Consider the following 27192-nt stretch of genomic DNA (forward strand, 5'->3'; position numbering starts at 1 on the left):
TCCTCTCAAGCTCTGTCAGTTCAGATCACTGCACAGCTATTTTCAGGTCTTTCCAGAGAGTCTTGTTGGAAGGTAAACCGTCGCCCCAGCCTGAGGTCCTGAGCGCTCTGGAGCAGGTTTTCATTAAAGATCTCTCTTTATTTGCTCCGTTCATCTTTCCCTCGATCCTGACTAGTCTCCCAGTTCCTGCTGCTGAAAAACATCCCCACAGTATGATGTTGCCACCACCATGCTTCACCGTACAGATGGTATTAGCCAGGTGATGAGAGGTGCCTGGTTTCCTCCAGATGTGACGCTTGGCATTCAGGCCAAAGAGTTCAATCTTGGTTTCATCAGACCAGAGAATCTTGTTTCTCATGGTCTGAGAGTCCTTAAAGTGCTGGCAAACTCCAAGTGGGCTGTCATGTGCCTTTTACTGAGTAGAAGCTTCCGTCTGGCCACAGGTTCTCCCATCTCTACAGAGGAACACCTAAGCTCTGTCAGAGTGACCATCGGGTTCTTGGTCACCTCCCTGACCAAGGCCCTTCTCCCCCGATTGCTCAGTTTGGCTGGCAGCTCTAGGAAGAATCCTGGTGGTTCCAAACTTCTTCCATTTACAAATGATGGAGACCACTGTGCTCTTCGGGACCTTCAATGTTGCAGATTTTTTTTTTGTACCCTTCCCCAGATCTGTGCCTCGATACAATCCTGTCTAAGCAGTCTACAGACAACTCCTTTTACTTCATGGCTTGGTTTCTGCTCTGACATGCACTGTCAAAAGTGGGACCTTATATAGACACGTGTCTGCCTTTCCAAATCATGTCCATTCAATTGTACATGTGATATTTCAGCTTTTTATTTTTAATAAATTTGCAAGAATTTCTAAAAAACTTCATTTATATCATTATTGTCTGTATTATCAATAAATTGTATTAATCTGCTTCAAAACCCCCAAAAATTCCATTTGTTCACATACTGATCAACCCTGCCAGTCTTCCAATCCCACCATTATACTAGTCTGGATCAAATCTGAAGTTTAACTGTCTGTTAGCAGGTCACCTAATATGTCTGGGATTGAAATCAAAATTGTAATTTGAAAAATCACAAATGACTGGGTGTTTGCAGGTAGTGTTTTTGTTTTACAATTACCTATTTAGAGTTTGTGTTTTTTGTATTTTTAAATATAAACCAGGCTACTTGAAAGGCTGCTATGTTCTTTTAGGTCATACATTAAACTTTATGTAAAGTTATTCCAAAGCACTACTGCAAACTACAGCAAACCAGACTCAAGCTGGACTCTGGGGAAAATGAATAATTTGCTTTGTTGCCATCCAGTGTTTGTTTAAAGAAAGTACAGCTCGCACTGACCAGAATAGACCAGTTCATGAGTACAAGTGTTGTTTTATACAGATCCAGACAATTGTTAGTTAGTAGCCTCCTACGCACAATTATAGTTCTTTATTTTGTCTAATACATAGACAAATTAATTACAACTTTTACATTTTGGGATACTGTTCACAGAATTATTAACTACTTTAAAAATATGTACACCACATGGATTCAGACTTGTGTGATTTTTGCTGCCTTTACCTTAATTAAGTTGACATTACACAGCTATAAAGACTATTGAGACGTACCCACAATGACCGTTTCTTGAGTTTCGGTGTTGCTCGTCGCCTGTAAGGCAGCGTTCAGGGCATACAGTCACGGTTCACTTCCTACTTCCAGATACTCGTGGCTGAGTTGCCACAAACGGAGAGGCAGTTGGTGAGAAGCTGCGGCTGCATACCCATTGCAGGCGTTACCCCACCATTAAAACATGAATAGGTCTGCTGTCTGAAGATATTCTTTTTCTTTATGACACTTTGACTCATTTAATGATTGTTTTCCAACAACTCTGCTTCCAAGGTAACTGCACTCTCTACACTTTGGTGTTTTGAAAAATTACAGTGTGCATTGTATTGTAAAATATTAGGATATGTGGGTTGACATCTTTCAAAGTAGGGAAGTGCGATTTAATAACAATGTAGTTTGTTAGAAAAAATAAATGACATATCTGTAGCCTATGCCATCAATTGTTCTAAAGTATTATTATATGTGTCCTCTTTTAACAGTGATATTACACAATGGACAAAGACACAATGTTGAGTCACATCCTGCAATCAAAGGGCATGTCAACACTTCTTGGTGGAGAGCTGCCCATCAGTGTGATAAACAGCAATAAATACATATCACCGCTCACTTCTGAAGCTCAGGTGACAGACAAAAATGTGGACGACAGCTCAACCTCTCTTGATCATGCCATCCACACCGCTCTCACTGGTGAAATCAAAACGGTCACACTGGTTGGTCCAGAAGGATCAGGTAAAACAACAGCTCTGGAGAAGCTGGTTGTGGATTGGGCAAAAGGAGAACACATTCAAAACTTTTCTCATGTGTTTCATTTCCGGTTCAGGGAGATGAACTCAATTGAAGGGATGCTTTCCCTGGAGACATTAATGCTAAACCATCACAGTCATATCTCTCCTGAGTCCATGCCACTTGTTCTACAGAGGCCTGAGACTGTGTTATTTATTTTTGATGACTTCGATCAGTACAAACACAGCCTGGACCCCTCTGTCCACACCCTCTGCTCTGACTCCAGCCAAGCAGCCTCAGTGTCCTGTTTAGTGGCCAGCTTGCTCCATGGATCACTGCTGAAAGGAGCAACCTGCCTGGTGGCAACCAGGCCAGTGGGATGTCTGGAGTTTCTGAGTGGCACCCAGGTGGAAGTGTTAGGGTTTCTGAAGCCCCAGAGAGAAGCGTACGTTAAAGGGTTCTTTACCGACCAAACTGTTGCCAACAAATCACTGATGCACATGGAAAGGACTCTAGGATTTTATGATTTCTGTACCGCTCCTAGATTTTGCTGGACGGTTTGCTCTATGTACAAGTCTCTGATCGAAGCTGGAGCAAAACTTCCTGAAACACTGTCTCAGTTGTATGTAGATATCCTGATGCACCTGATTCAAATGCTTTCGCTGAATGAGGCAGGTGTCAGAGAACTAGTGCTGGCCCTTGGCAGGATGGCTGCTCATTGCTCTCTTTACCAGCATTCGAGCTGCACCAAAGAAGAAATGGATTCCTTTGGTTTCCAGCGGTTTCTTACCTCTGAGAGCTCAGTGGGTGTTTTCTTGCAAATAGATGGTGACTTGGAGTCAGACAGATGTGTCTTCTCCTTCCACTCCCAACTCATACAGGAGTTTGTCTTGGCTGTGTCCTTCTTTTTGGAGAAGTCAACTTTTGAGAGTGTGGAGAAGATGTTGGAAAAGCACAGAGGCCATGCAAAGTTTCTGGAGTTCTTCTTGTCAGGGCTGTCAGAGTCAGTGCAGCGCAGGCCGCTGGAGACCCTGCTGGGGGAGTTCAACTCGGATCAGATCACAGATTTCAAACGCTGGTTTAAAAGCAGTTCAGAAAGCACACTGAAAGGATACTCCAAAGACCAGCACCATCACTGCTACCATCTGCTTCACCAAGCTCAAAATGAGAGCCTGGTGAAGGAGATCATCACCCCCTCGGTACGAATAGGCATCAGCTATGGTGACCTGAACCTCCAGGACTGTGCAGCACTGAATTATGTCATCACGTGCCTCAGTGAGATGGAGCTGCTGAATCTGTACAATACAAAGGATTTGACGGAGGAGAAAGCAGAGATCTTGGCTCCAGCTATGAGCTTGTCACACAAGATAATGTAAGTTACTTTTCTTGGAAACATGGTAAGAAATCCAATGTGTAGCCATCATTCAGTTCATGTGTTCAATATTCTGTCATGTGTGATATTAGAGCGGGGCGACACAAAACTACATATCATCCTAGATTTTGGAATTTGGTTATATCTTGATATGGCATAAGTGTTGGATTCAGATTCAAAATCAGACTCTGACTACCATATTGTTTATCAAATTTACATAAAATAGTAATGAGTTTTTTGGCACTTGCATATAAGACGATGCATATCACATCCCCACATTACACAACAATACACAGAAATGAACATTAAAGATAGGATAAAATATTAAAGGGACAAGTGATCGTAATAAAAATGATCTTCCTCTGGCATGTAAGTGTCCTAACTTTGTTTGTCTTTTCCTGGTTTTAAAGGCTACATTACAGTAAAGGGATGTTATTTTCTTAACTTACCAGACTGTTCAAGCTGTTCTATTATTTGTCTTTACCCATTATAGTCACATTACTTATGATTATTTATCAAAAAATCACATGGTGTAAATCTTTTGTAAAAGCACGAATAGCCATCCCTGCAATACTGTCACAATATCGATATTGAGATATTTGGTCAAGTATATCATGATATTGGATTTTGTCCATATCACTCAGCCCTATGTGACATCACTATGTTGTGTCCCCCAGCATGTCACAAAGCTACCTGAATACTGGAGCTGTCCCTCATCTGGCCTCAGCTCTCAGCAGAGGAAACACCACGGAGCTGGATCTCTCTCACACCCGCCTTGGTGATGAAAAGTTTAAAGTTCTCTGCACTGGACTCAGAGACTGCAAGCTGCACACATTAAAGTAAGATTAGCCAAACATATTCTTTAACATACATTTCCCAAAGGCAAAAGTCACTTGATGTTTTGCTCTTTATTCATCTAGACTCGTAGCATGCAGTCTGATGGAGGCGGGCTGTGAAGATCTGGCGTCTGTCCTGACCTCAGCCACCTCCCAGCTGCGCATGTTAGAAATGATGTTTAACCAGATCGGGGACCAGGGGCTCACAAAACTGTGCCAAGCACTGCATAGCTCTCACTGCAAGCTACAGGAAATCCAGTATGTACCTTTTATATAATGCAAAATTACTACAAATTGTGTAACTTCTTATGTTTAATTGTTTCCAGACATTAAAGGATGTGTTCACAAATTTAGCTTGAAACCAAACCTAGCTTGAAACAATATTCAGGTGCCCGTATGAACATTGTAGCAGGTTTTTCTTGTCATCATCCCTATATCATGTACATTTGAATTGTATTATGAATTTTTTTTTTAAAGGCTACAAAGGTGCGAGTTGACTGAGGTGTCTATGGAGTCTTTGTCAGCGGCTTTGTGTTCTGGCCAATCAGTGCTGAGAAAAGTGAACCTTACACAAAACAGCATTGGGGACCGTGGAGTGGAGGCTTTGTGCAAGTCCTTGCAACACCCACTTTGTAATCTGCAGAGCCTCATGTAAGTTTCAACATGATAAAGTCAGTGCCTTTCCTCTGATGTGGAAATAAACAGAAATTATGAAAACATTTAATGTAATCTTAGGCAACTATCTCAACTATGTTAACACCCTAAAACAATCCAGCATGTGTTAGATAAACAGTTACATCCATACATAGTCATTTCTTGGACATTTTGCTGTATGTATTGAAATGTGTTAGAAATGAATAAAAAACATGTTAAGTTGGTTTATTGGGAAATACCGATCATTTGGGTTCATAGTCATTAATTAACAAATATTTCTAATAAATTATACTCCTGTAACTGACAGAAAAGTTTTCACTGTGTAGATTTGTGTTAAATTACATATTAGCATATTAAGTTATTTCTTTAAAACTCTAGCCACTTTTAGTAAATATACTAATAAGTCATCGAGTGTCTCATTCATTCGTGCAAATTAACAACTATCAATGAATCCGAATATAAAGGGTTGACACATACCAACCAAACCAACTGAACACTTTTTTCTTATAATTTGTACCTAATTGCACCACGCTCTCAAATTAACTACTAAATACGTGTAGTCAGAACATTTCCAGGAAATAAGTACAAAATTTATGGATCTGTAAAATGAATATACATCCATATTTTCTTCCTTCTGTGACCATTTATTTTTCTTTTATTTCTCCCATCTAGATTGTTTGATAGCAATCTGACAGCCGCCTGCTGTGCTCATTTGATGGCGGCCTTGATGTCAGAGCACTGCTCTCTGACAGAGCTAGATCTGTCAGTGAATGACTTGGGCCAGGAGGGGGCATTACTGCTCTGCCAGGCTCTCAGTAGGGCCCAATGCCGAGTAGAAACACTTGGGTAGAGTTATCTTCATCTGTATCTTACACTGATAAAGTACCACCTTTCACAAATATTTGATGAAATTTAGATAACTGTATTTGTGTATGTTCTTCTCCACCCTACAGGCTGCAACGATGTGAGTTAACCCAGTTGGTCTTCGAGGAACTTGGCTCATTGCTGAGAAATGGGACCTCTCAACTTAAGTCCTTGTCTGTGGGTTTAAACCAAGTCGGAGACCAAGGGGTTAAACATCTTTTGGATGCCATCGCACATCCAAGCTGTCTGTTGGAGGTCCTGGAGTAAGTGTACACATTTTTTCAGAAAGCACAACACTCTTCTTACATCATGAGCATTTTTAATCACCTAACATGCAAACCTGTCTTCCTCTCTTTGATCATAGTCTTGAGATGACAGGTTTGACGGATGCCTGCGTTGAGGACTTGTGTGCTGCTGTAAGAGCCAGTAAGACTTTGAGGAGCCTGGAATTGAGAAACAACTCACTGACTGATGCTTCCGTGCCAGCCCTCATCAAAGTCATGCAGGACAGCCTCAACATGCAGGAGATGTGGTAAGCGTCATGTGGCTTAATTATAAATTTAATTTGTAAACCAGTGTGGATTGAGTTTCACTAAATTTGTAGTCTAGCATCTAACTCTTGCTTTTATCTCCAACTTTTTCAGCCTGAGATACAACGACTTCTCTGAGGATGTTTTTGAAATGTTGGACGAGTGTGATAAAATAAGATACTGAAGGCGGCTTAGTCTATCAATCTTTCACGGTAAAAAATAAGACTGCAGGTCGATCACAAAATGTGTTTAATGCATTCATGTAAGTAGAAAGTCAACCTTTCATAACATAATAAAAAATCCTAAATTTTCATCACTGTGATACAATCATGTTTTATTAAGAAACTTTTATATTTGGCATTTTAAAGAGACATTTGGCATTTTGGAATTTTCTAAGCTTACAGGAGAGTAAGCAGTAATTCAGTAAGGCAGATGCAGTGATTTGTTTTACACCTGTAAAATATATTACCAATCTGTAATAAAATGTATTTACATGTATAAAATGTGTTTTGACTTTTGTATTTGTGTGTATATGCACCGTTTCTAACTTTTAGAGCACACACATGCAGCGAGGTGTAGACTGCAGGCACAATTGTTATAAAACATTTCTTTTGTCGCCTCTTGTGAAGCAGATGTAAACATGACACAGTGTAAACCTGACACAGTGTTAAGTAAGACAGTGCTAAGTCCATAATCCACACATGATCCAGTCCTCTCCATTTGGACTCAGCAAATCTTCATAGGTGAAAAAAAAAAGAAAAAAAAGTTGACTTCTCTTCAGGAGGTCAAAGTGACACAGTGGGTTTCACAGGCACAAAAGGAGGTGAAGACAAGCCACATAATATCCTCTCTCGTCACTCAATGGTCATGACTGTCTCCATTCAGGATACCGGTGTGACTGCCATCCTTTGGTTTTAGGGTCTGACTGGGGTTTTTACTGCAACTGGAATGAATCTCCTCGTCCGAGCTGCTATCAATGTCACTGCGGTCATCTTTTGACACCTGGAAATAAAGCGCAAATGAGTGACAGTTTTGCTAAAAATATAATAGTGAAGAGAATAAAAACAAGACAAGCCATTCTCAGTGAGGCAGCATTTTATGGTCTGATTTACTAAGATCCCAAATAAAGGGTAATAAATTGACTGCAGTGTTTGGTAAGTGTGTGTTTTGCTGGTGATCTAAGAACTGCACAAATGACAACAGGTGCAGACAGCAGTATTTACATGAGGGTTTTGCGTGTCTTAATGGAAAGCTTGGACGAGCAGAAAGCCTGTAAGCGCAAAATGAAATTTGATCCCATAGAATTAGAAGCTCTAGTGAAAGAGGTTAACATATTGAGAAATATTACCAGAAAAACCACCACATGGAAGAGTATTTGTGACAAAGTCAATGGTGTTAGTAAAACCAAAAATATTCCACTTCAAAATATTAAACATAGGTGGAAAAAATCTGTTCTGTACATATTCTGTCATTGCGCCTCTGTCTCCTCCTCACCACAGTAACAGCAGTCATCTGTGAGCAGTGCACAGCCAGTTAATACCTGCCCTTCAAACATATTATTTATGGGCACAGTTACTGTCAGCAAAATTACCTTGCCACCCTGGTAAATCACAATGTGTGTGCTAAATAACATATTTGCATTTTCTCCTCCCTATATTTTGCAAACTGAGGTAAAAACACACCATAATGTATTCATTATGACAAATGTACTACAGCGTGTATTATCTTGCACCTTTGAAAGACACAAGCCTGAGTGCACTTTGTTAGTAGATCAGCTTGCATTTTTTGGCGGGTGATGTCATGTATGCACGTTTTTACACATGCAAACCTTTAGTAAATCAGGCCCTTAGTGTGCTAACAGTGACAAAGTGAGTAGAGAGTAGAAGTACTATAAGTAATTGTTGTATGTAATGTAATCTCTCTCAGACCTTTAATTTATTGTGAATCTGTGTATTGAAGGGAGTTCGATACAAAAATAGGTTTAATAAAGAAAAGTGTTTCATTTTAATTCCCCACTTTAAAGTAGCCCACACCCAAAATGATGACTGTCCACCCAGATACAATCCCTGTCCTCATCCAAATACCAAAATCCCAAATATGAGTCAATGATAAATAATATAAAGAGGATAATGAGAGAGAGAATGTTTGTACTAAGTTTCATGGCAACCCATATTTCAGTAAATATGAAAACATCTCTCTAAATTTTGAGATATTTATGTATGGATTTAAGTGGTGGACAGACATTGCTATGGACAGATCTACACAAAAAACTGCACTTCACTCAACAGACAAACGGACTAACCTTTCCCTTGAATATGGCTTTGATAGCAATGCGAGCAATGAGGTAGAACCAGATGATGTGAAGAACCTGCAGGACCAACAGCAACCCGTTGAACAAATACCAGGCCTGGTATGGCCCAGCCATCTCCCAGCTGTCAAACAAAACACTGTATACAATCCTACAACAAATAGAAACAAAACACAGAGGTTAGTGGCGCTGTCAATTACATTTTGACATCTTTCATTAAAGCACTAATGTAGTGTTTGACAGGTGACAAATTGACAAAAGTATTAAATGTGTAAATAAGCTCCTACTTGTCTTACCAGAAAGGATAGATGACAAGTCGAGTGATGAAAAAGATTATGCTGAACACCACAAACAGGCCATCACATAGCCTCTGGTACTTGGCATAGTTAGCCAGCTTGGCTGCCTTGGGGAGGTAAGATAGCATTAATGATTCACAGTTGTACAATAGCAAACCAACATCTCTTGTAACTTCCACATAGCTGAAATACCAGTGAAGAGGTATTATGAGTATTCAGACAGGCACTATAAAGTAGTCTGAAATGTTCAAAAGTTCCCAGGTGGGCTTATCAAAATTGTGTGCAGAAATATGCAACCTGTGCCAAGAAGCACATTTACTTTCTTATCAGGACAATTTTCTGAGTTTTAAACCTAAAAGTTTGTCACGTTTTTGTAAAATCTCCTGTTTCTGGTTTGAAACTTTTACAAAACAACCTGCTTCTTGCAGCAGGTACTACAGGTCACCAAACTATAACCTTTATAACTGGGCTGTTTACCTCAAGAAAGATGTCAGATGCATCATGCACACACATGACCATAGTACCCATTCTTATCATGTTGTTGGCAAAGGAGAATGTGATGAGGATTATGGTGGCCAGGTGGTGGACAAGCATGATGATGAAATCCTGTCAAGGGTGAAATGCAGGAAGACGATGGAAAGACAGAGAGAGAAGGGTAGATTGGTAAATAGGACGCTCAAGCTATCTGCAATGTAAATGTATAAGCATATATAAATACCAATGGGCCAATGAGACGCAGCACATTCATCACGACTGTAAGATACAACACCTACTGAAAGACTTTGTGTAAACACTGAGGTGACAAGCTAATGTGAGTCTATATGTTAAAAATGTATCTGTGTGGCACAGCAGCGTTTCAGTGTCTAACCTGTTTTGCTGGAGCTCAGAGTCATGAGCTAATTCTTTTATATTGGTAACAGTGATAATTACTGTCACGGTTATACCTGTTAACACGCCCTTTAAGAATTTATGACAATGGAAATGTTATGAAAGCTAGCACGATAGTTATAATACATAAAGGGTGTTAAGTATTCAGTGGGTTGACTGGGAGGCGGCACAATAGCATTAGTTAAGCTGATGTTGACTCACCTTACGCTTGATGTCTATGAACTGGGAAAACATCAGGGACCAATAGAAAGCCAGCTCAGCTACATAGTGATTGTATTGTCCAGTAGTCAGTGGCTTTGGGAAAGTGTGCAACAAAAAAAAAACACCTTTAACAAACATACAACCTCATTGACCTGTCAACATTATAGTGAAGTGTTCCCCCACACTTTGACTTTACTTGGGTGTCTGCCCAGGTATCAACAGCCAGATTACATTCTCTTCATAATATAAGCAGCTGAATATGACAACTAGGCAGTCAATAACAATACAAAATATTCACCTGAAGGGGAAACTTGTGCCAACACTGTCTGACTTCCCATAACCAGGGTGACTGAGGGGAACCGATAAAATGAGAAAAATCCATTGTTGAATCCATGTTCATCCAGATTACATAAAAACTACTTCTGCAACACTTGTATGAAACAATATCAGAATTGTGCAAAAGCATACTTATATGCTAGTTCAACTCACCGACCACAAATGGTGAATGGCATAGATAAAAATCCCCAGGTAAAATGTGAATCGCCACCTGAAGTGACAGAAGGGCAACGTCACTTGAACTCTTATAGAAAACAATGGATGTATGCAACACAGCAGTTTAGTAGGAACCTACATGCTCTCACAGAACTTTTTCTGCATACTGGGTTTGTCTTGGTTGCGACGGATGCGAAACCATCTCTGTATTTTCCGTACATCCCAGTCCAGCTGCTTGGAAAGTCCCTCGACTTGCCTTGTGTCTGGGCTCTTGAGGAGGACAGTAGAGGACAGTGGAGGACAATTATAAAATGACCTGCTTTTTGTAGTAAAAAAACAAGTTTTACATGTAAAACCAGAAACAAAGTTGCACTGAAAGAGGTATTTAGTCAACGTATGATTATGCCTGCTGTGGCGTATTCCAGTGCAAAAACATCAGTGTGGAGCGAGGACCATTTAATGAACTACAGGAACAAACATGGGCCTTGTTTTGTACCGTTTTGGACTGATACACCCTCTCCAGGACAGCATTGGGTTGAGCTTGCCGATGTACTCCCGCCTGAATCTGAAGTATGTGGGCACAGGGCTTGGCCACTAGCCTGTGTACACACAGACAGAGGCAGAGAGAGAGAGAGAGAGAGAGAGGGCGGGGGGCAGGGAGATGGTGTGGTATTAAGAGAGATATTCAGGGAGAGAAAGTCAGAGAGAGAAGTTAACCACTCTGTGGAGGCTTTAGGAACAGATTCACTATTAGCCAAGACTTGCAACAAGCTTCCTTCACTGACATAAACTGCTGAGCTCTTGCAGGTTGCCCACAAAGTTGCATCTAACATGCATGTGTGTGTGTGTGTGTGTGTGTGTGTGTGTGTCTTAGAGAGAGAGATATAATAGAGGCTATAGGGGAGACACAAGCAAGCGTTAGAAAGAAGGGATTCCTGGGGAATGTAGCACCTAGTCTAAACAGAGCGTGATGATTTGTCATGTGAGTGTACGGGAGACAGAGATGGGATGGCCGCTGCCTCTAACCAAAATACTGATGTGTGTCACAAGATCATCCGGTTGAGTTAACTAGTGTTCATGCTCAAACTCAGAGGCACCTCTTTGTAAAATCTCAATTTTACAACAACCCGCTTATCTGAAATAGTGCAGTCCTGGTTTTGGCCTGTCCCTCCACTGGGGATTTGACTCTAAATAAAGAGCTCTTTACAAAGTTAGGGCTGTTTACGCGACCCTGCTGCACTCTGTAGTGAAAAGTTGGTGGCTTGTTGTGTTTCTGCCATGATATACGGCATAGAAACCCCTAAATGAGACACCAAATACTATACATTAATAGCATTCAACTGTGTGACTGTTTCTACCCTACCCATGCTCTGCTGGGTGAGTGAGATGAACATGTTTTTCAAGCCAGAGGAGTAATATTTATGTCATCACTTCAGAGGAATGCTAACACTGCTAAAGGAGAGGCAAAGACAAAAGCAAGACAGGGAATCCTCCTTATCTATATGATCACACCACTTTGATATTTTACCAGAGAAAAAAAGGGAAGGTGAAAGGTATCAAAGGCTGAAACAGAAACCAAAGTGAGCTTGTTAAAAGTGTCACTATAGCAGCATTCAGATTGCTTGTGTTCATAAAGTTGGATTGAAATGTTGGAATTGAAACCTTCACTGATCCTGGTGCTCATTCACATATTATCAGACATACTATCAATAACTACAGATCCCTGGAAAGAGTACTGCAGGATCACAACAACCTAGCCATACTTCTAGTGATCTTTTTCTCCTTTATGAGCAACACATGCAACAGGAGTTTGAAGCCCAGAGAGCCCTGAACACTCCCACTAAACAGGAAACCAAGTGAGGAACTGTAATTAAATTCTTACATTTAGAGGGTTTTTTAATCATTTCATGGATTCTAGCTCTTATGGAAGTTGATCATTTTGCACTAAGGATTCTATATAATTGAATGCATATATCAATAAAAAATAAAAAAAGATAGTACGTTTCATGTCTATTAGGCCCCTATCGCTGTTTAAGTTTAAGTGAAGACCTAAATATATGATTTAAGCCACTTAAATATGTGACTCATTGTACAGAAAATATTAGTAAGCAAATCACGGGGATAGGAAAAGTCACTGTTTAACATAGGAGCGACCCAACAACACAACAAGGCCCCGGTTTACCTTTCAAACAGCAGTCTCAGGAGAAAGACACAGACGGCCAGCGGCAGGGCGTACAGTATCTGTCCCACCCGGGGGTACTGCTCTCCAGGTGGCGGATGCTCCAGATCCGCCCATGAAACATTTTCGGGAAGCCAAAATCTCTCACTCCAAAACCAGGCTGAGATAGAGGAAGTCATCGGTCACAAAAAAAACAGTCGGATTTAGCAGCAGTAGCAGCAGCAGCAGCAAATAAGACAAAAAAAACTGAACCGGAGAGGGGGAGGAATAAAAGAAACTACTTGTTGCACATCTGGTGGTTCCAGTAAAGTGAAAAACTTCTTCGGTGAGGTCTCCGCCTTCCTTCCTTTAACATTACACCAGCGTTAAAGTTAAAGCATCACCTCTGGAGGGAACTGGACGGACCGCTAGTCTGACACGTAAAAAGACTGAAAGGCTGAAAGGAAACACCCACCACAAAACATGAGGCAACCTCTCAATGAAGTTTTCCACTCTTGGAGGAGGATGAGCTCTTTGATAGCAACCTACGGAGAGACTGCCTCTCCTGCAGGAAAAGCTACACACACTTGCCTAGAAAAGTAAGTAAGTGAAAAGGGAGTAAACGATAAGGCTACAAAGTGACACATACACGCACGCGCGCGCAATGACGTCATCTAATTAAATGAACTGGCCTAACTAATTAACGTGAGCCATATGTTGGAGATGTTTGCAGGTAAGTCACGGTAGCTTCAATGCTTTTTAAAGTCACATTTAACTCCTAACTCACTATTAAGTAAACTTTAATATAGAAATATAAGTCATTCAATAAGTATCAGCTTATGTTCAGTAACTTAAATTCACTTTTCCCCCCTCATGTTGTCAACAGGCCTTAACTCAAAAATGAGGTATAATTTCATGAGGCCTATTGACCATTATTTCCCAAAAATATATGTAAAATCTGTGGCAATAAGTTGGAATGAAGTTGGCTAAAAAGGTCTTAACAGAATTGGGTGAAGATTTATAGCTTGCTTTATAATCATTCAAACCAAACCAGGTCAATGTATTAGGCCAAAGTTGGGTTACATGCAAAGCACTACTCTGATTAGCATCTAAAGTTTGGTTAATTTAAGATGATACACTGTAGATATGAGGTTAGTTTAACGTGTGGCTGTATGCATCAGAGTCTCAAGTCATTAATGTCAGTTGAGTACAGTTTACTTTACCTAATCTTTCAGGAGGTAAATTCTAACTGCCTTCAAGTCTGCCTTAAAGAAACAATCAGGTGACCATATGAACACTGAAAGAGGTTTTCCTCACTGTAATCATCCCCCCTGTTCATACTGGCTGTGGAAAGTCCACAGTGTGTCCAGACATTGTTTTGTGCATTTCACTGTTTTGCTGTAAACATGCATTTAAAAGTTAATCCTAAGCTTACATGAAGCTTCAGCAGTCTGAGTTACTCACATCAACTGAATATTTGCCACATTTACAGTCTGTTTAGCATTAAATTCCCCTCTGTGTGTGTTTCCCTGTTGAGCTTCGGTGGAAATATAGTAACAAAAAGAGGGACTCTGGCTCTAAAAACATTAACAATGGAAGATTCCTGTTTGATTTGACTCATTTGGCTTCAGAACAACTTTTAATACGTCTTTGCACGGTTGACACCCATCACTTTCATTCAAAGTGTATTATGAAGGGATCTTCTATTAGCTAATATGAACAGGAGGAGTAATTATACCAAGAAAAACCTGTTTCAATGTTAATTTGGTCATCTGACTATTTATTGAGATAAGATGTACTTCTACTGCCAGTAGTATGTGTACTGAGCAACTACCTAAGCCTTGTGAGAGGATATATCCAACGTCATCATTTAAGACACAATGCCATAAAGCAGATTTTATAGCTAGACTTGGAACAACAACAAAAAACAATTAAATGGATTATGAGCTCAGGGGGCAATTACATGTGAAAGCATATAGGACAAAAACCTTTAAATGTATGTGCTGTTTCAAAAGATCTTAATCCATTTAACTGAAGATAGGCTATTTTGTGTTCTTTAGAGTAAAATGATACTTTCAAAGTATAGCTGGGTTTTGTACATCGAAACAAAGGAGTAAGTTGAGATGGTTGATAATTGACTGACTGATGACTGAAGATATGTCAATGATTTGCAACTGTATATCTTAAAACTTTTACTCATGACTAACTTACCCCGTTAAGGCCAAGGTCTCAGGTTGGAATCTGGCCACAAAGCAAAATACACAAGTCATTAAAATCTGTCCCTGGTGACGTTATACTCAGTTTATTGGATCCCTTTTCTTACACAGTTAATAAAATGAATAGGTTGCAGCATTTTTTGTGAAGCATTACCTGCATTAAGTATGCACTGATCTGGAAAACCAATAGACACAAGAGCTGTTTACACTTTGATCATTGAGCCTTTAGCATTACTATTTAGGGCTGCAATTAAAGATTCCTTTCTTTATCAGTTAATCTCCCCACTATATGTCCGTCTGTAAAATGTCTGAAAATAGTAAAGAAGAAATGCCTTTCGTTATTTCAAACAATCCAAGATAACATTCAAATCGCTTCTATTTTAATCAACAGTTAAATACCTAAAAATATTCAGTTTAATATCTTTTATATATAAATGGATATTCTTCTTAGTACATTAACCCCTCTTTGTGTTTCCCTTTCGAGTTTGGTGAAAAGAGGCAAATTTTTACTAAAAATATTGTAACCTTTGGAAGATGCTATTTGACTAATTCACATGGTTGAAACCTAATATAAGCTTTACATAAACATTTGAATCAATGTTTGCACAAAATGAGAACTGCGGATTCTGCCCCACATCACTTACACAGTTGTGGACAGAAGTTTACATACTCTTGTAAATATCATGGCAGTCTTGAGTTTGCAATGATTTCTACAACTCTGTGATGGAAAGGATGTCTGTCTTTGTCACAAAAAGCATTCATCTATATTAGTTTTATACATTTATATAAAATCTTCTGTAAATATGAGAAAAGCAATTCAATTTTGGTGATGAGGAAAGTTGTATCAATCAAATTTGCTTTGTGGCATGACCTTTTAACTTCCTGTCAGTAATTATAGTTTACTACAGCTAGCTGGTGGCTTCTCTTAACCCATTTAAATAGAGCTTGTATGACACACTCGTCAGACTCTACACTACAAACGCTACAATGGAAAAATCTAAGCAGCTCAACGCAGATCTAAAAAAGCAAATCATTGACTTGAACATGTCAGGAAAGTCACTTGGAGCCATTTCAAAGCAGTTCCTGTGCAAACAATTGTTTGTTAGTGTGTGGTGCATGGCACAGTCATGTCACTGCCAGGAACAGGAAGAAAATGCCAGGAACAGGAAGAAACAGCTACTGACATCACCTGCTACTGAGAGAAAATTGGTCAGGATGGTCCAGAGTTAGCCAAGATCCACCAAAAAGCAGGTCTGATGAATTAGAAGCTGGTGGAACACAAGTGTCAGTGTCCACAGTGAAGCATGTTTTATATTGTCACGCGTTGCAGTGCAAGAAGGAAACATTTGCTCCTGAGGCAACACTGGACTGAAGTTTGCTGCTGATCACATGGAGGGAAAAAAGTTCTATCATCAGATTAAATAAAAATGTAGTTACAGTATTTGGCCACAATGACCAGAAATATGTCTGGAGGAGAGATGCTGAGGCCTTTTACCCCAGGAACACTATACCTACCCTCAAGCATGGTAGTATTATGGTGGTAGTAGGAGGAATAATGAAGAAGAAGAATCCTCTCCAGATTCTTCGGGAAAACCTAAAATCATCAGCCAAATGGTTGAGTCTTGGACACAGTTACATGCAGAAGTCCACTATATGCAAGCTCTTTGCTAAATGAGTTCACATAATGCTCATTAAGCCTATTAGCGCCAGATAAATCTCTCTATAATTCACAGTATATCAGAGTTTTTCATTTGGTGTCACGGTTCACATTCCCATGCTGGCCAGATCAGTGCAGACTTCTGCTGACCTAACTGGCTAACTTCCAAGTAGCTATCTGCTAACTTGAATGAAGATAAAACAATTTAATTATGTGCTCTTCCAGAATTCCAAATGGACTGAATGGATTAAATCCTGATAGTGAAACAAGTAATTAAGTGGGGGTTTTAAGTCAATAAGTAAAGATTTATTTATATAGCACTTTTTTATAAGACACACAGTTATAAAGTGCTTCTCAAACATACTTGCAAAATCAAAACAGTGTAATTTACAATATAAAAGATTGTGTGTGGCGGTGTTTGGCTCAGTGGGTGGAGCGCCCGCCCCATGTGTAGGGGCTGCAGTCCTATCGAATCCCGCACCGAGCGGTCCTATCCTGCGTGTCATTCCCCCCTCTCTGCCTCCTGTTTCCTGTCTCTCTCTGCTGGCCTGTGCGTTGAAGGCAAAGAGCCCCAAAAAATATACAGAAAAAAAAAAGATTGTGTGAGGCTCAAAACAATGTATCGACCATTTTACAGCAACAGTAGCGACAGAGTACACTACGTAAGCACGTTGACAGTGTTTTTGTAATAACTCTCAGTGCCAGAAGGGGGAGACAAAAGTCCTGCACTCCATCTTTAAAAAGGGATCTTTTAATGGTCAGTATGAACAGGAGGAATGATTACAGCAAGCAAGATCAGTTTCAATGTTCTTATGGACACCCAACTATTGTTTTAAGACAAACTTAAAAAGTGGTGAAACTGTCCTGTGAATTGTTAAATAAAGGTCCCTTGTCGGAATTTAACCAAGGGTGCTGCCATTATGTGGCATGCGCAGTAGCCACTGGACCACCAAGGCACTCTAAATATCCTCTAAAACATGTCCCCTTTTAAAACCTGCATCACAACCTACATGTACCTGTGTGTGGACTTCATACATTATTCAAATCATTTTTGATGTGATGTGATATGAAAGCTTGTGACCTTTGCCTACATATTGGAGAAGGGTACTTAAACAGAACAATTTATCCCACTGTTGTCTGTCATTGCAATCATTTCATAGCATGTTGGGGAGGCTGTTATTTTATAGTCTAGTACAGTACAGTAGAAATGAGCTAAACAATACATATAATTTCTCCCTGCAATATTTACAGTAAAACTTCACCCTTCAGGATAACATATTAATCTACAGACTACCCTAACCATAAAGGCCAATAATGTTTTGATTTAAAGTGACAAAAGAGTTTTCTACAGGGCACAACAAGAGAGGAGGTGTGTGTCATGCACATACATGACACACAGTCCCTGTTCTGTGTCATCCTGTACATTTTTACATCAGTACCAGCTGGCCAGGGAGCAGCTCTCCGCTCCCTGAACAAAACCTCTCTGTGTCAGTATGCAGCTGCAGCTTCCGAGATGCCCTACTCGGATACATGACCTAGTGTGGAGGGGCTTGGGATTTCAGCCACAGTGTAGGGGGGTCACGTTTTAAAGGACATTAATCTGATTTACCTGTAGTTTAGGATTTTAACGACACTCGAGGTATTAGTTCATTTACTTTGGCTGTTTATTTGTCTTCATCTGCTTCAGTGCAGCAGTAACAGAAAGATTGGGTGCACAGTGTTTGTAATGCCCTGTGTGAGTCCCCCCCCCCCTTCGCTGCTTGGACTGTTCCATTTCGCATGTGAAAAAATCAGATAGTTGGAAAAGTGTTCCTTCATGTCAGGGACTGCTGTAGCCACAGCACATAGAGTACTGTAGCTCCTGGACCACCTAAGGTAAAATTTCCTGTTAAGGTTAATTATTATTAACCTCTCATTGTTATGATCATCATTGTTGTTGTTATTATTATTATTATTGTTGTTGTTGTTGTTATTATAATTATAATTATTGTTATCATTATTATTATTTATTATTGTTGTTATTTTTCTGTGACGTAGTCCTTAAAGGTGATTTCTCAGCCTCTGCGCAGCCTCTTCCAAAAATGTTTATCTGTTCCTAGATGAGCAAGCATTTTTGTGTTGACCTTTTTTAAAGATGACTCACATGCTTAACCACAACAACAGCAGCAAAGCCATACACCTGAGTCAGGATTTTTTGTCTCATCATCCACCCTTTATTTTATACTATGTGTATATAAATCTATTTTTATCTGTCCTCATTGATATGCAACTATGCTTTCTTTTACAGATAAGCAATGGATGAGAAAGAGCTGAGTGATCCCCTGAATAACGTATCACTGATTAAAGGTAACCCAGTTGCATTTTTTATTTCTCTAAACATGGACAGACAGTATGGAGATGAATGACTTGGCATTGTTTTGCTCCTCAAATAGCTCTGACCCGACACTGCATATCTTACTTACTGACATTGTGAAGAGAGGAGGGGGGAAAAAAAGCATGAGTCACACTTAAAATGAGCATCTGGACCTATGAGGGCAGTTTAGTTGGCTTTGGATCTCAGAGTGCTGTAGATGGCCTTGTTTTAGAGGTTGATGTCTCTAGTGTCAACAGCTTATTAGAAGATGGAGTCTCTATGCACAGAGAGCACATCAGCTGACCAGTCTGTGTTGGCGCTGACATTCAGAGTGACTGATTAAAATAGGTTGCACTGGATAATGCAATCACAGTGCAATACAGACGACATAAAAATCAAGGGGGATGTCATGACTCAGACAAAATGTGCAGGATTATTGGTGAGTGAATCAATTTTTCACGATGAAATGAATTAGTAATGCTGCACTGCACAATATATAGGCAGCACAAAGCAAACAGTGTCCTCACGACATCAGTATCTCAGTCACTGCAAAATGATATTTCTCAGTTTCACTCACATATAGAACATTTTGAAGCTGTAAATTAATACCCCGGGCAGTTTTATCAGCACTTTTAAAGAGACTCGTTGAGACATTCTGTACAAGCAGTGTTCACCCTCTGATTCGGTTTAAAGAATGCTGTCACATTCATTTGGGAAGGAAACCGACAGCGGGGAAGATGGACCATCATGGCTACAGCCTTCAGCACTTGAGCTAAAAAAAGACTTTCTCCCTACTTTTTTTTTTTCTATCTGTCGTCACTTGAGGCAGTGTGATGCTCAATAACCCAACCAGTCTGAGGGGTGTTTTTACGCACGTACAGGCTAAACCCATTATTTTGTCAGGTGTCATTCTGTGACACTAAGATATAATGGCTGTAATGACTAATGTTACTAAAGATAACACGTCAGGCACCCTCATCCAGAATTATCTCCTTCCCTCGTGCTCATTGACTTTCACACAAACTGGACCTAGAAAATTTACTGGGAGCCCACTCACATTCTCGTTCTCACTCATTCATATGCATGCATGAAGGAACACACACAACCACATATGCACGTACTGGCCTCAACACTGCCTGCCCGTCCCCTTTGTCTGGCACACAGCAGGGTGATCATGTGCTTGAGGGTGCCACCAGCCTCCGGTAGGCGCTTTACAGTCTTTTCATATTAGGGACATTTATCTGTGCCACCTTATAGCACTGCAAATATTATGTGTGTGTGTGTGGGAGTTGGTGTGTGATTATACAGTATGTTCATGCAGCCATGTGGCCCAGACACAATGAAATCACAGTTTTCCTGACAAACGCAGCATTCCGTGGTAGTCCTCTGATATTTCCATTTATGGTGCACATGCTTGACCTGTTCTGACTCTTGTTTTTGCCTCAGCCAAATGCTCGGTCTGGGATGAGGTCATCTCTTTTCCTAGGCACGGTAGATTAGGGGATCAAGATATTCACTGGGTATTGCAAAGCTCAAGTATTTGTGGAGCTTGTTTCCACCTCTGGAAAAACACAACAGACCCTTGACAACCTTGGCCAGTCCATTCTCTTTGTGTATTGTTTACTGTAACTTACTGTTAACAACAAGCAGTGTAGACGTGCCAAAGACTCTCTGGGGTGGTGGACAATTTGGAATGAAAGCTTGGATAGAAAATGCAGATAATGCAGTTGTGTCTATTTCTGGATGAGCAATTAGTTTATGTAATAGGCCCATTTTAATATCTTGGGAAATCATTTAGTATGTCAGCCCTGGTTAAATATTTGGGACTCAAGATAAATGAATATGGCAGGATTTTGAGTTATCCATCTATTTTTATGGTATTGAATTGCCATCATTAAACTCCTGATGTGCCTGAATGCTTTCGGCTCTACTTTCCTGTATCTCTGAGTCTGTACACACCTCAATGACTTTGCAGGAAGATGAGAAATTCTACGCTTAGAGCTAGATACTCTCTTGTTAATAATAGATCTTTTACTTTGGATAATAATTTTATTCTATATTTCATTCTCAGGCGACATCACCAAGTCAAACATGGGGTCCACTGGTGACTCGGAAAAAATCATCCAGCGCTTGAACGATGAACTTCAGGTAGCCCAGGAGCTAGCGAATACAGAGAAACACAAATGCATGGAGCTTCACGGTAACAAATTATGTTTTACAGATATTTGATGTTAAATAAACACTTTTCTTTCCATGCATGCGTGAAATAAATGTCATCATATTTTGCAGGTATCCTGGAGGAAGAGAGAAAAGACAATAAACAACAAGCTGATGAATCTGCAAAACAGATAAAACTTCTTCAAGGTATTTCTGTATTGTTTGGAGCCACCTGTTTTCCCTTGTGGGTTGGAGAGGTTTGTGTTTTTGCCATCTAAAGTAGCCAAAATGTGCCATGTTCATCTAAACATAGGCCAGCTGCGGCAGCTCCAGGATGAAATGGGAATTCTCAGAGAGCAGATGGATAACTCCAGTTCACGTGATGAGTTACAAAGTTCACGAGATGAGGTGAAGTCACTGAAACGTACCCTAGAGGCAGCTGCTACTGAGCGGGACCGAGACGTCAATGCTGTCCAGACTAACCTGGCAACCGTCTCAAAGGATCTGGATAAATGGCGTCAGACTGCCAACAAATATGAGCGTGAGATTGACAACTTACAGCGTGACCTTCAGCAGCAGAGCAAGCAGTGGCAGAAAACTGCAGAAATACAAGGTACTACATAGTGTAAATAGACATGATACAAAATAAAGATGATGATGATATGTTGGAAAAAGGATACTGTATATATCTGATATAATATATGTAGTAATCATAGTTGTATTTAATTAATACAATTTGAAAGGAAAAATTTGCCCAGAAAAAAAAATGTTTTAGCTGGACAGCTCTATTAGTATTAAACAACTCAAAAAACAACCTAATGTGATTGTGCAGTTACCTTCTTTCTGTGAATGTGACAGTTTTGTTATAGTATAGAACAGTTTTAAACTACAGACTTGCATACTCAGATGCTAAGCTGTGCTATGAATTGTCACTTTGTATGTAAGCCAATTAAAACACCATCTGCTGAGAGAATACACCATTACATAAAACATTTTTTTTTCTTCACAGCCAATGAACTGCAGTCCATGCAGGTGGAGTGTAATGGCCTTCAGAAAGAGTGTTCTGTACTGCGATCTGAAAAACAGGACATGGTGAATAAGCATCAGAAAGAAATAATCAGTCTGCAAAGTGAGTGTGCTTCCCTCAGGGCTGAGAAGGAAGACCTCTTCAAGACTCACCAGAAAGTGTGCTCTGAGAAAGAGGGAATGCTGCAGAAACAGCAGCAGCTGGAGAAGGACCTTGTCAGGTCAGTGCTCTGTAACATTACCATGAGCTCAGCTCAGCTTCACCCCCACCTTGGTTGTCCCTCTATCTCATTTGCCTTTTGCTGTACAGTACAAACACATTTCTGTCCTTGTGATCCTCCACCTATTGAATTCAGTGTTGTCTTGTTTCTGGTAGCTCGCGTGCCCAGAATGCTGAGCTGAGCAATAGCCTTAAAGCCCTAGAGAGATCCCAGCAGGAGTTGGAGAAGAAGCTGGTGGCCCTGCAGCTCCAGCAGCAGCAGGATAGCACCAAGCTGCAAAACCAACTAGATGAGGCGGACAGCCGTAGCACGGCCCTGCAAAGAGAGGTATGCTATTAAAACTGAAAAGACATCAATCTAGGCGTGCTGGGCCCCTATTGTGTTTTTGTCAAGCATCTCAGAGGGAGTCATAACAGTTACCTGTAAGCTACAGCGTGCCTTTCAGTCACAGTTTTCAATCCTACAACATACTGTCTACACTGGCCAAGTTATGACTTGCACTTGTGCTTTCATACTGTATATGCTTCTTAAACGTAGAAAACCACTTCACTTGTGTGACAAGCTACTTCCTTTAGCCCACAGTAAATGCATTTGAAAAATGACACACACATTACATTTAATCTGCCTTTTTAAATGATGTTAAATCAGCGCAGCATTCTGCTCTGTTTAGCTGTACACTATTTACACAGTTTTGTTTCAATTAAATGTTTGAAACATGCCTTGGTGATGGTAAAAAAAAAATGTAGTCAAAACTTACCATTGCTGTTGATCCATTTATATGGTCCAGGTGCATCTGTATACATGGACCATTTGGCCACATCAATGAGCAAGTATGCATACGCAATATGTTGTGATGCTATGATATTTCTCCATTTGGGATTCATCCTCTTCTATGCTTGTAGACATTGTTTTATACATGCATGACACTAACAAAGCCAATTCAAAGTCCCCGAACAGTGTTAAATCCTATTATGTTAATTGTTTCTGTGATAAACAATGGTGGGGATATTGTTGGATTTACATGGTATTGGATGTAGAAAAAGTGGGTCACTTTACTAGGTTAAGAAAGTTGATGAAAGGCTTTAACTTTAACTTAAAATGCTGGTTAGGAGGACCAAATAATCTCTTGTGAAACAATTTTTTTTCAAATCAATGGTGACTTTTTCACTGGGTATCTATTATATTTCTTTAGTTTTAATTCCTGTAAACATGATTTTATGATGTGGTCTATCTTCCAATCACTTCAAATATGATGATAATGATTAATCTTCGGATCAGATTTGGAATATTTGTGTCATTGAATGACAGGGCTGTCCAACAGACAGCACTTCTCTGTAGTCATGTGATCCAAAGTCTTAGTTTTACTTGTTGTAGCTGTCAGAGACTGAGAAACATCTGGAAAAATGTTGTCCCTACCTTTTGGCATAATGCTCTCTCTCATGTGCCTAATAGTGAAACACAGTATGTGACAGTGAGAATTCGGGCCAGTTAGGACTGATTTTTCTATCTTGTGCTAGAAATACAGGCCCTAAATCCATCCACCATGTTGAATTTCATTGGATTCCTGTTACAAACCACTGTGTTGAAATTAATCTCCCAGATTTCCTTCCTTTGTTCTTAAAACACAAAGTTATAAAATTTGAATTGTCTACCTTGCTCAATTTCCTGGCATACCACTGTGTGCTCTCTGACAGATTTAGCAGGTTGGACGGGGATCATTCACCATGGTGACTCTCACACAAGAGGGGCAGTGTTGAATAGCTGAAAGCAGAGATGAAGTCATCCTTAACTACAAGTCATTCATCCCAAAGTGGTGTTGTCCTTTCAGTTACTGACTGAAAGTGCCTTTATTGAGGATACACTTCCTTCATTTTGACTGGCTAAGTATCTAAAAAGTCAGAAGTGGCCTGCTGTCCAGAGAAAGACTGGTTAAGCCTGTGTCGCCCCATTAAAACCCTGTCCTATTACTTTCAACAGTAACCAGATCAGCAACCTTTTGTCCCAGTGTGCTCCATTTTTAGCCAAATTAACACTCTGGCCACTTTTCTAATACTTCATGGCATGAATTCAACAGGGCGCTTGGAACATTCCTCAGAGATTCTGGTACATGTTCACATGATAGCATTTTGCAGTTCCTGCAGATTTGATGGCTGTACAATAATGCTTCAAATCTCCCGTTCCACCACATCTCAAAGAGGCTCTGTTGGACCGAGATCTGGTGATTGTGGAGGCCACTGGAGTACACTGGCTCATTGTGATGTTTGTGGAAACGGCTTGAGTTGACGTGTGATTTGTGACATGACATGTTATCCTGCTGGAAGTAGACACTCAAAGATGGGTAGACTGTGGAAATAAAGGGATGCACATGGTCAGCAATTATAGTGGCATTTAAATAATGCTCAGTTGGTATTAAGAGGTCTGATAAGTATTTCCCACACCATCACCAGCAGCCTCAACCGTTGACACAAGGCAGAATGTATCCATGCTGTTATCTGACTCTGCAATGTGCATGTCACAGCAGAAATCGAGAACTGTCAGGCTAGGCGACATTTTCCAATCTTCTTCTTCTGGATAGTTTTGGTGAACCTGTTCCTCCTGTAGCATCAGGTTCCTGTTATTAGCTGACAGGAGTGGAACCTCCTTTTTCTGTGGCCCATCCCGTTCAAGCTCTGACACGGTGTGCATTGACAGAAGGTCGTTTGCATAGCTGTGTTAACATTTAATTTTTAGAGTTACTATCACCTTCCTGACAGCTTGAACCAGTCTGACCGGTCTCTTCTCTCATTAATAAGGTATTTCGGCTCACAGATCTACTGCTCGTGGTTGGTTTTGCACCATGCTGAGTAGTTTCGGAGATACTCAAACCCAAACATTCAACAGTCAGTCACATAGATCACATTTCTTTTCTGTTTTGATTCTTGTTCTGAACAGCAACTGACTTGACTACGTTTCTGTCATTCATTGAATTGCTACCATATGACTGACCGAGGAAGAAGCAGTGTACACTAATAATAATACAACAATAAAATGGCAGCTGAGTGTCCACTGAAAATACATTTAAGTGAAAGTAATTTGCCTTTTGAATACATGAAATAAAAACATTCTAATTTGCTTTAAACGCAGTGTGAGGAGGCTAAGACAGAGCTGTCTGATCTGAAGGAAAAGTATGAGAAGACTGAGCAGGAAAAGCAATCACTCACAGATGAACTTGAGGAGTGCAAAGCCAACATGAAGGAATTACAGGAGAAAGGGACAAAGGTAAGTTCTGATCTAGCTTACACTCTCTCATATTAACGAGGTGCAGAAAATGTAATTATCATCTATAATGAGGTTTAAAACAGCACGATGGCTATTATTTGCATAAGAAGCAAACATTTTCAGTTGTTTTTGGTTTGATAGCATGAGCTTTGCTTCAGATTTTGCAACAATAAGAACATTAAACATATTTTTTATATTATAAAGAGTGAATCTTTTGTATGATTCACAATATTGCTTTTTAAATTTCAAGCACACCTGCTCCCCTTTACTCATCCTCCTTATTGTACTGTTGCTATGTGTGACTTAGAGATTTATATAAACACCAGTGACAAACACAGACTACTGACTTAGGAGGTCTATTAATAAAGCTACGCCCAACTAAAGTATGTCCCATTGCAGTTGATTACTATAATATCCCTTCCCTTCTGTAGACTTCCCTATTGCTGCCTGTTCAAGCCATAGTCATCGGCCTTATCCTGGCTTTGCTGTATTGGTGCTTCGGCGCATTGTGGTAGTAAGGTACACATTATTCCTGTCAAGTCAGCCTACATCTTTCATTCCCATCAGTGTCTTTTAGATCATTGCATGACATAATCAGGCTTTCCTAATTCCCCAGAATGCTTTCCTTTGGGGAAAAAACAGAAATTGATGCCTCAGCAACCTAACCTCTCTAATCATACAGTTCCAACATCTGACATCTGTTTGTCTTGTCTGGATGGCTAATGCGTAACAACTGTTCCTCTAAGTGGGCTTGAATGGGCTTATCTTTATCTGAAAGAGCTGTTTTTAACTCACATTCTCTGTGCGCTGCATTGGTCTTAATGACTAGCTCCCTCTGTTAAAGCTTTGGTGATCCTTGGATAGGCAGCTTCATTTGGTGATGCTCATGTTTCCATTTCTGTCACCATTTGTTTCAGAAACCGTGGATGATCTGGGGGCCGGCGGTCGCTGTGGCGATAACAGCTGTGACCGCTGCTGTGCTCTTCAGGACCTGAGGGCGACTTGCTCACACTCACACACACACACACACACACACACACACACACACACACACACACACACACACACACACACTCACACTCACCCTTACCACACACACACACACACACACACACACACACAAACACACACTAGTGAGTCCATATTTGTCATCAGATTTCTCTTCACTGAAACTGAAAAACTTGCCCCCGAATCATATCTGCACTATTAATTAGAAAGGGGGCTCATACAGTACTTAACCCTGTTTAATTTTTAAGATGCTCTATTTTAGATGGCAGAGAAGTTAATAAAAGAATGTCCGTTTTGTGTGCAAATGATTAAGTTTGTTTGTATGTCTTTTGTTTGAAGGAATCTTGTTGGGTCCATTTT

The 27192-nt window shown here is 40.2% G+C and overlaps 3 protein-coding genes across 4 annotated transcripts; 2 read left to right on the plus strand and 1 right to left on the minus strand.

Annotated features, from left to right (window-relative positions):
• The first annotated feature begins 1752 nt into the window (after positions 1-1752).
• Positions 1753-6809, plus strand: si:ch73-233m11.2 (NACHT, LRR and PYD domains-containing protein 14). Its single transcript, XM_053317030.1, has 9 exons — positions 1753-1887; positions 2094-3709; positions 4387-4548; positions 4630-4803; positions 5023-5196; positions 5872-6045; positions 6153-6326; positions 6428-6595; positions 6708-6809. The coding sequence occupies exons 2-9, from the start codon at positions 2106-2108 to the stop codon at positions 6775-6777; spliced, it is 2700 nt and encodes an 899-aa protein (XP_053173005.1). The 5' UTR covers positions 1753-1887; positions 2094-2105; the 3' UTR covers positions 6778-6809.
• A 16-nt stretch (positions 6810-6825) lies between these two features.
• LOC128356863 (ceramide synthase 5-like) lies at positions 6826-13514 on the minus strand. 2 transcript variants are annotated; one of them, XM_053317032.1, is made up of 11 exons: positions 13412-13514; positions 12961-13117; positions 11275-11377; positions 10918-11048; positions 10776-10833; positions 10585-10635; positions 10287-10379; positions 9675-9803; positions 9198-9304; positions 8896-9052; positions 6826-7595 (listed from the first exon to the last, which is right to left on the minus strand). In XM_053317032.1, the coding sequence occupies exons 1-11, from the start codon at positions 13419-13421 to the stop codon at positions 7452-7454; spliced, it is 1140 nt and encodes a 379-aa protein (XP_053173007.1). In that variant the 5' UTR covers positions 13422-13514; the 3' UTR covers positions 6826-7451. The 2 variants fall into 2 exon arrangements, with proteins under 2 accessions (XP_053173007.1, XP_053173006.1); XM_053317031.1 differs by lacking the exon at positions 13412-13514 and having other exon boundaries at positions 12961-13399.
• Positions 13515-13619: 105 nt separating this feature from the next.
• On the plus strand, positions 13620-26339 carry slmapb (sarcolemma associated protein b). Its single transcript, XM_053318137.1, has 9 exons — positions 13620-13669; positions 19097-19155; positions 21234-21362; positions 21452-21526; positions 21633-21932; positions 22329-22566; positions 22722-22893; positions 25690-25824; positions 26256-26339. The coding sequence occupies exons 2-9, from the start codon at positions 19104-19106 to the stop codon at positions 26337-26339; spliced, it is 1185 nt and encodes a 394-aa protein (XP_053174112.1). The 5' UTR covers positions 13620-13669; positions 19097-19103.
• The last annotated feature ends 853 nt before the right edge of the window (positions 26340-27192 follow it).

The sequence above is a fragment of the Scomber japonicus genome, chromosome 4 (assembly GCF_027409825.1).
Source record: "Scomber japonicus isolate fScoJap1 chromosome 4, fScoJap1.pri, whole genome shotgun sequence".
In the NCBI taxonomy this organism is placed as follows: domain Eukaryota; kingdom Metazoa; phylum Chordata; class Actinopteri; order Scombriformes; family Scombridae; genus Scomber; species Scomber japonicus.

Coding starts and splice junctions, on each gene's coding strand:
- si:ch73-233m11.2 (XM_053317030.1), top strand. CDS start 2,106: ATGGACAAAGACACAATGTTGAGTCACATCCTGCAATCAAAGGGCATG. Junction 3,710..4,386: donor AGCTTGTCACACAAGATAAT/GTAAGTTACTTT, acceptor TGTGTCCCCCAG/CATGTCACAAAGCTACCTGA. Junction 4,549..4,629: donor TGCAAGCTGCACACATTAAA/GTAAGATTAGCC, acceptor TTATTCATCTAG/ACTCGTAGCATGCAGTCTGA.
- LOC128356863 (XM_053317031.1), bottom strand. CDS start 13,136: ATGACTTCCTCTATCTCAGCCTGGTTTTGGAGTGAGAGATTTTGGCTT. Junction 9,305..9,674: donor CATCTGACATCTTTCTTGAG/GTAAACAGCCCA, acceptor TACCTCCCCAAG/GCAGCCAAGCTGGCTAACTA. Junction 9,053..9,197: donor CTTGTCATCTATCCTTTCTG/GTAAGACAAGTA, acceptor TATTTGTTGTAG/GATTGTATACAGTGTTTTGT.
- slmapb (XM_053318137.1), top strand. CDS start 19,104: ATGGATGAGAAAGAGCTGAGTGATCCCCTGAATAACGTATCACTGATT. Junction 21,363..21,451: donor CAAATGCATGGAGCTTCACG/GTAACAAATTAT, acceptor CATATTTTGCAG/GTATCCTGGAGGAAGAGAGA. Junction 22,567..22,721: donor CTGGAGAAGGACCTTGTCAG/GTCAGTGCTCTG, acceptor TGTTTCTGGTAG/CTCGCGTGCCCAGAATGCTG.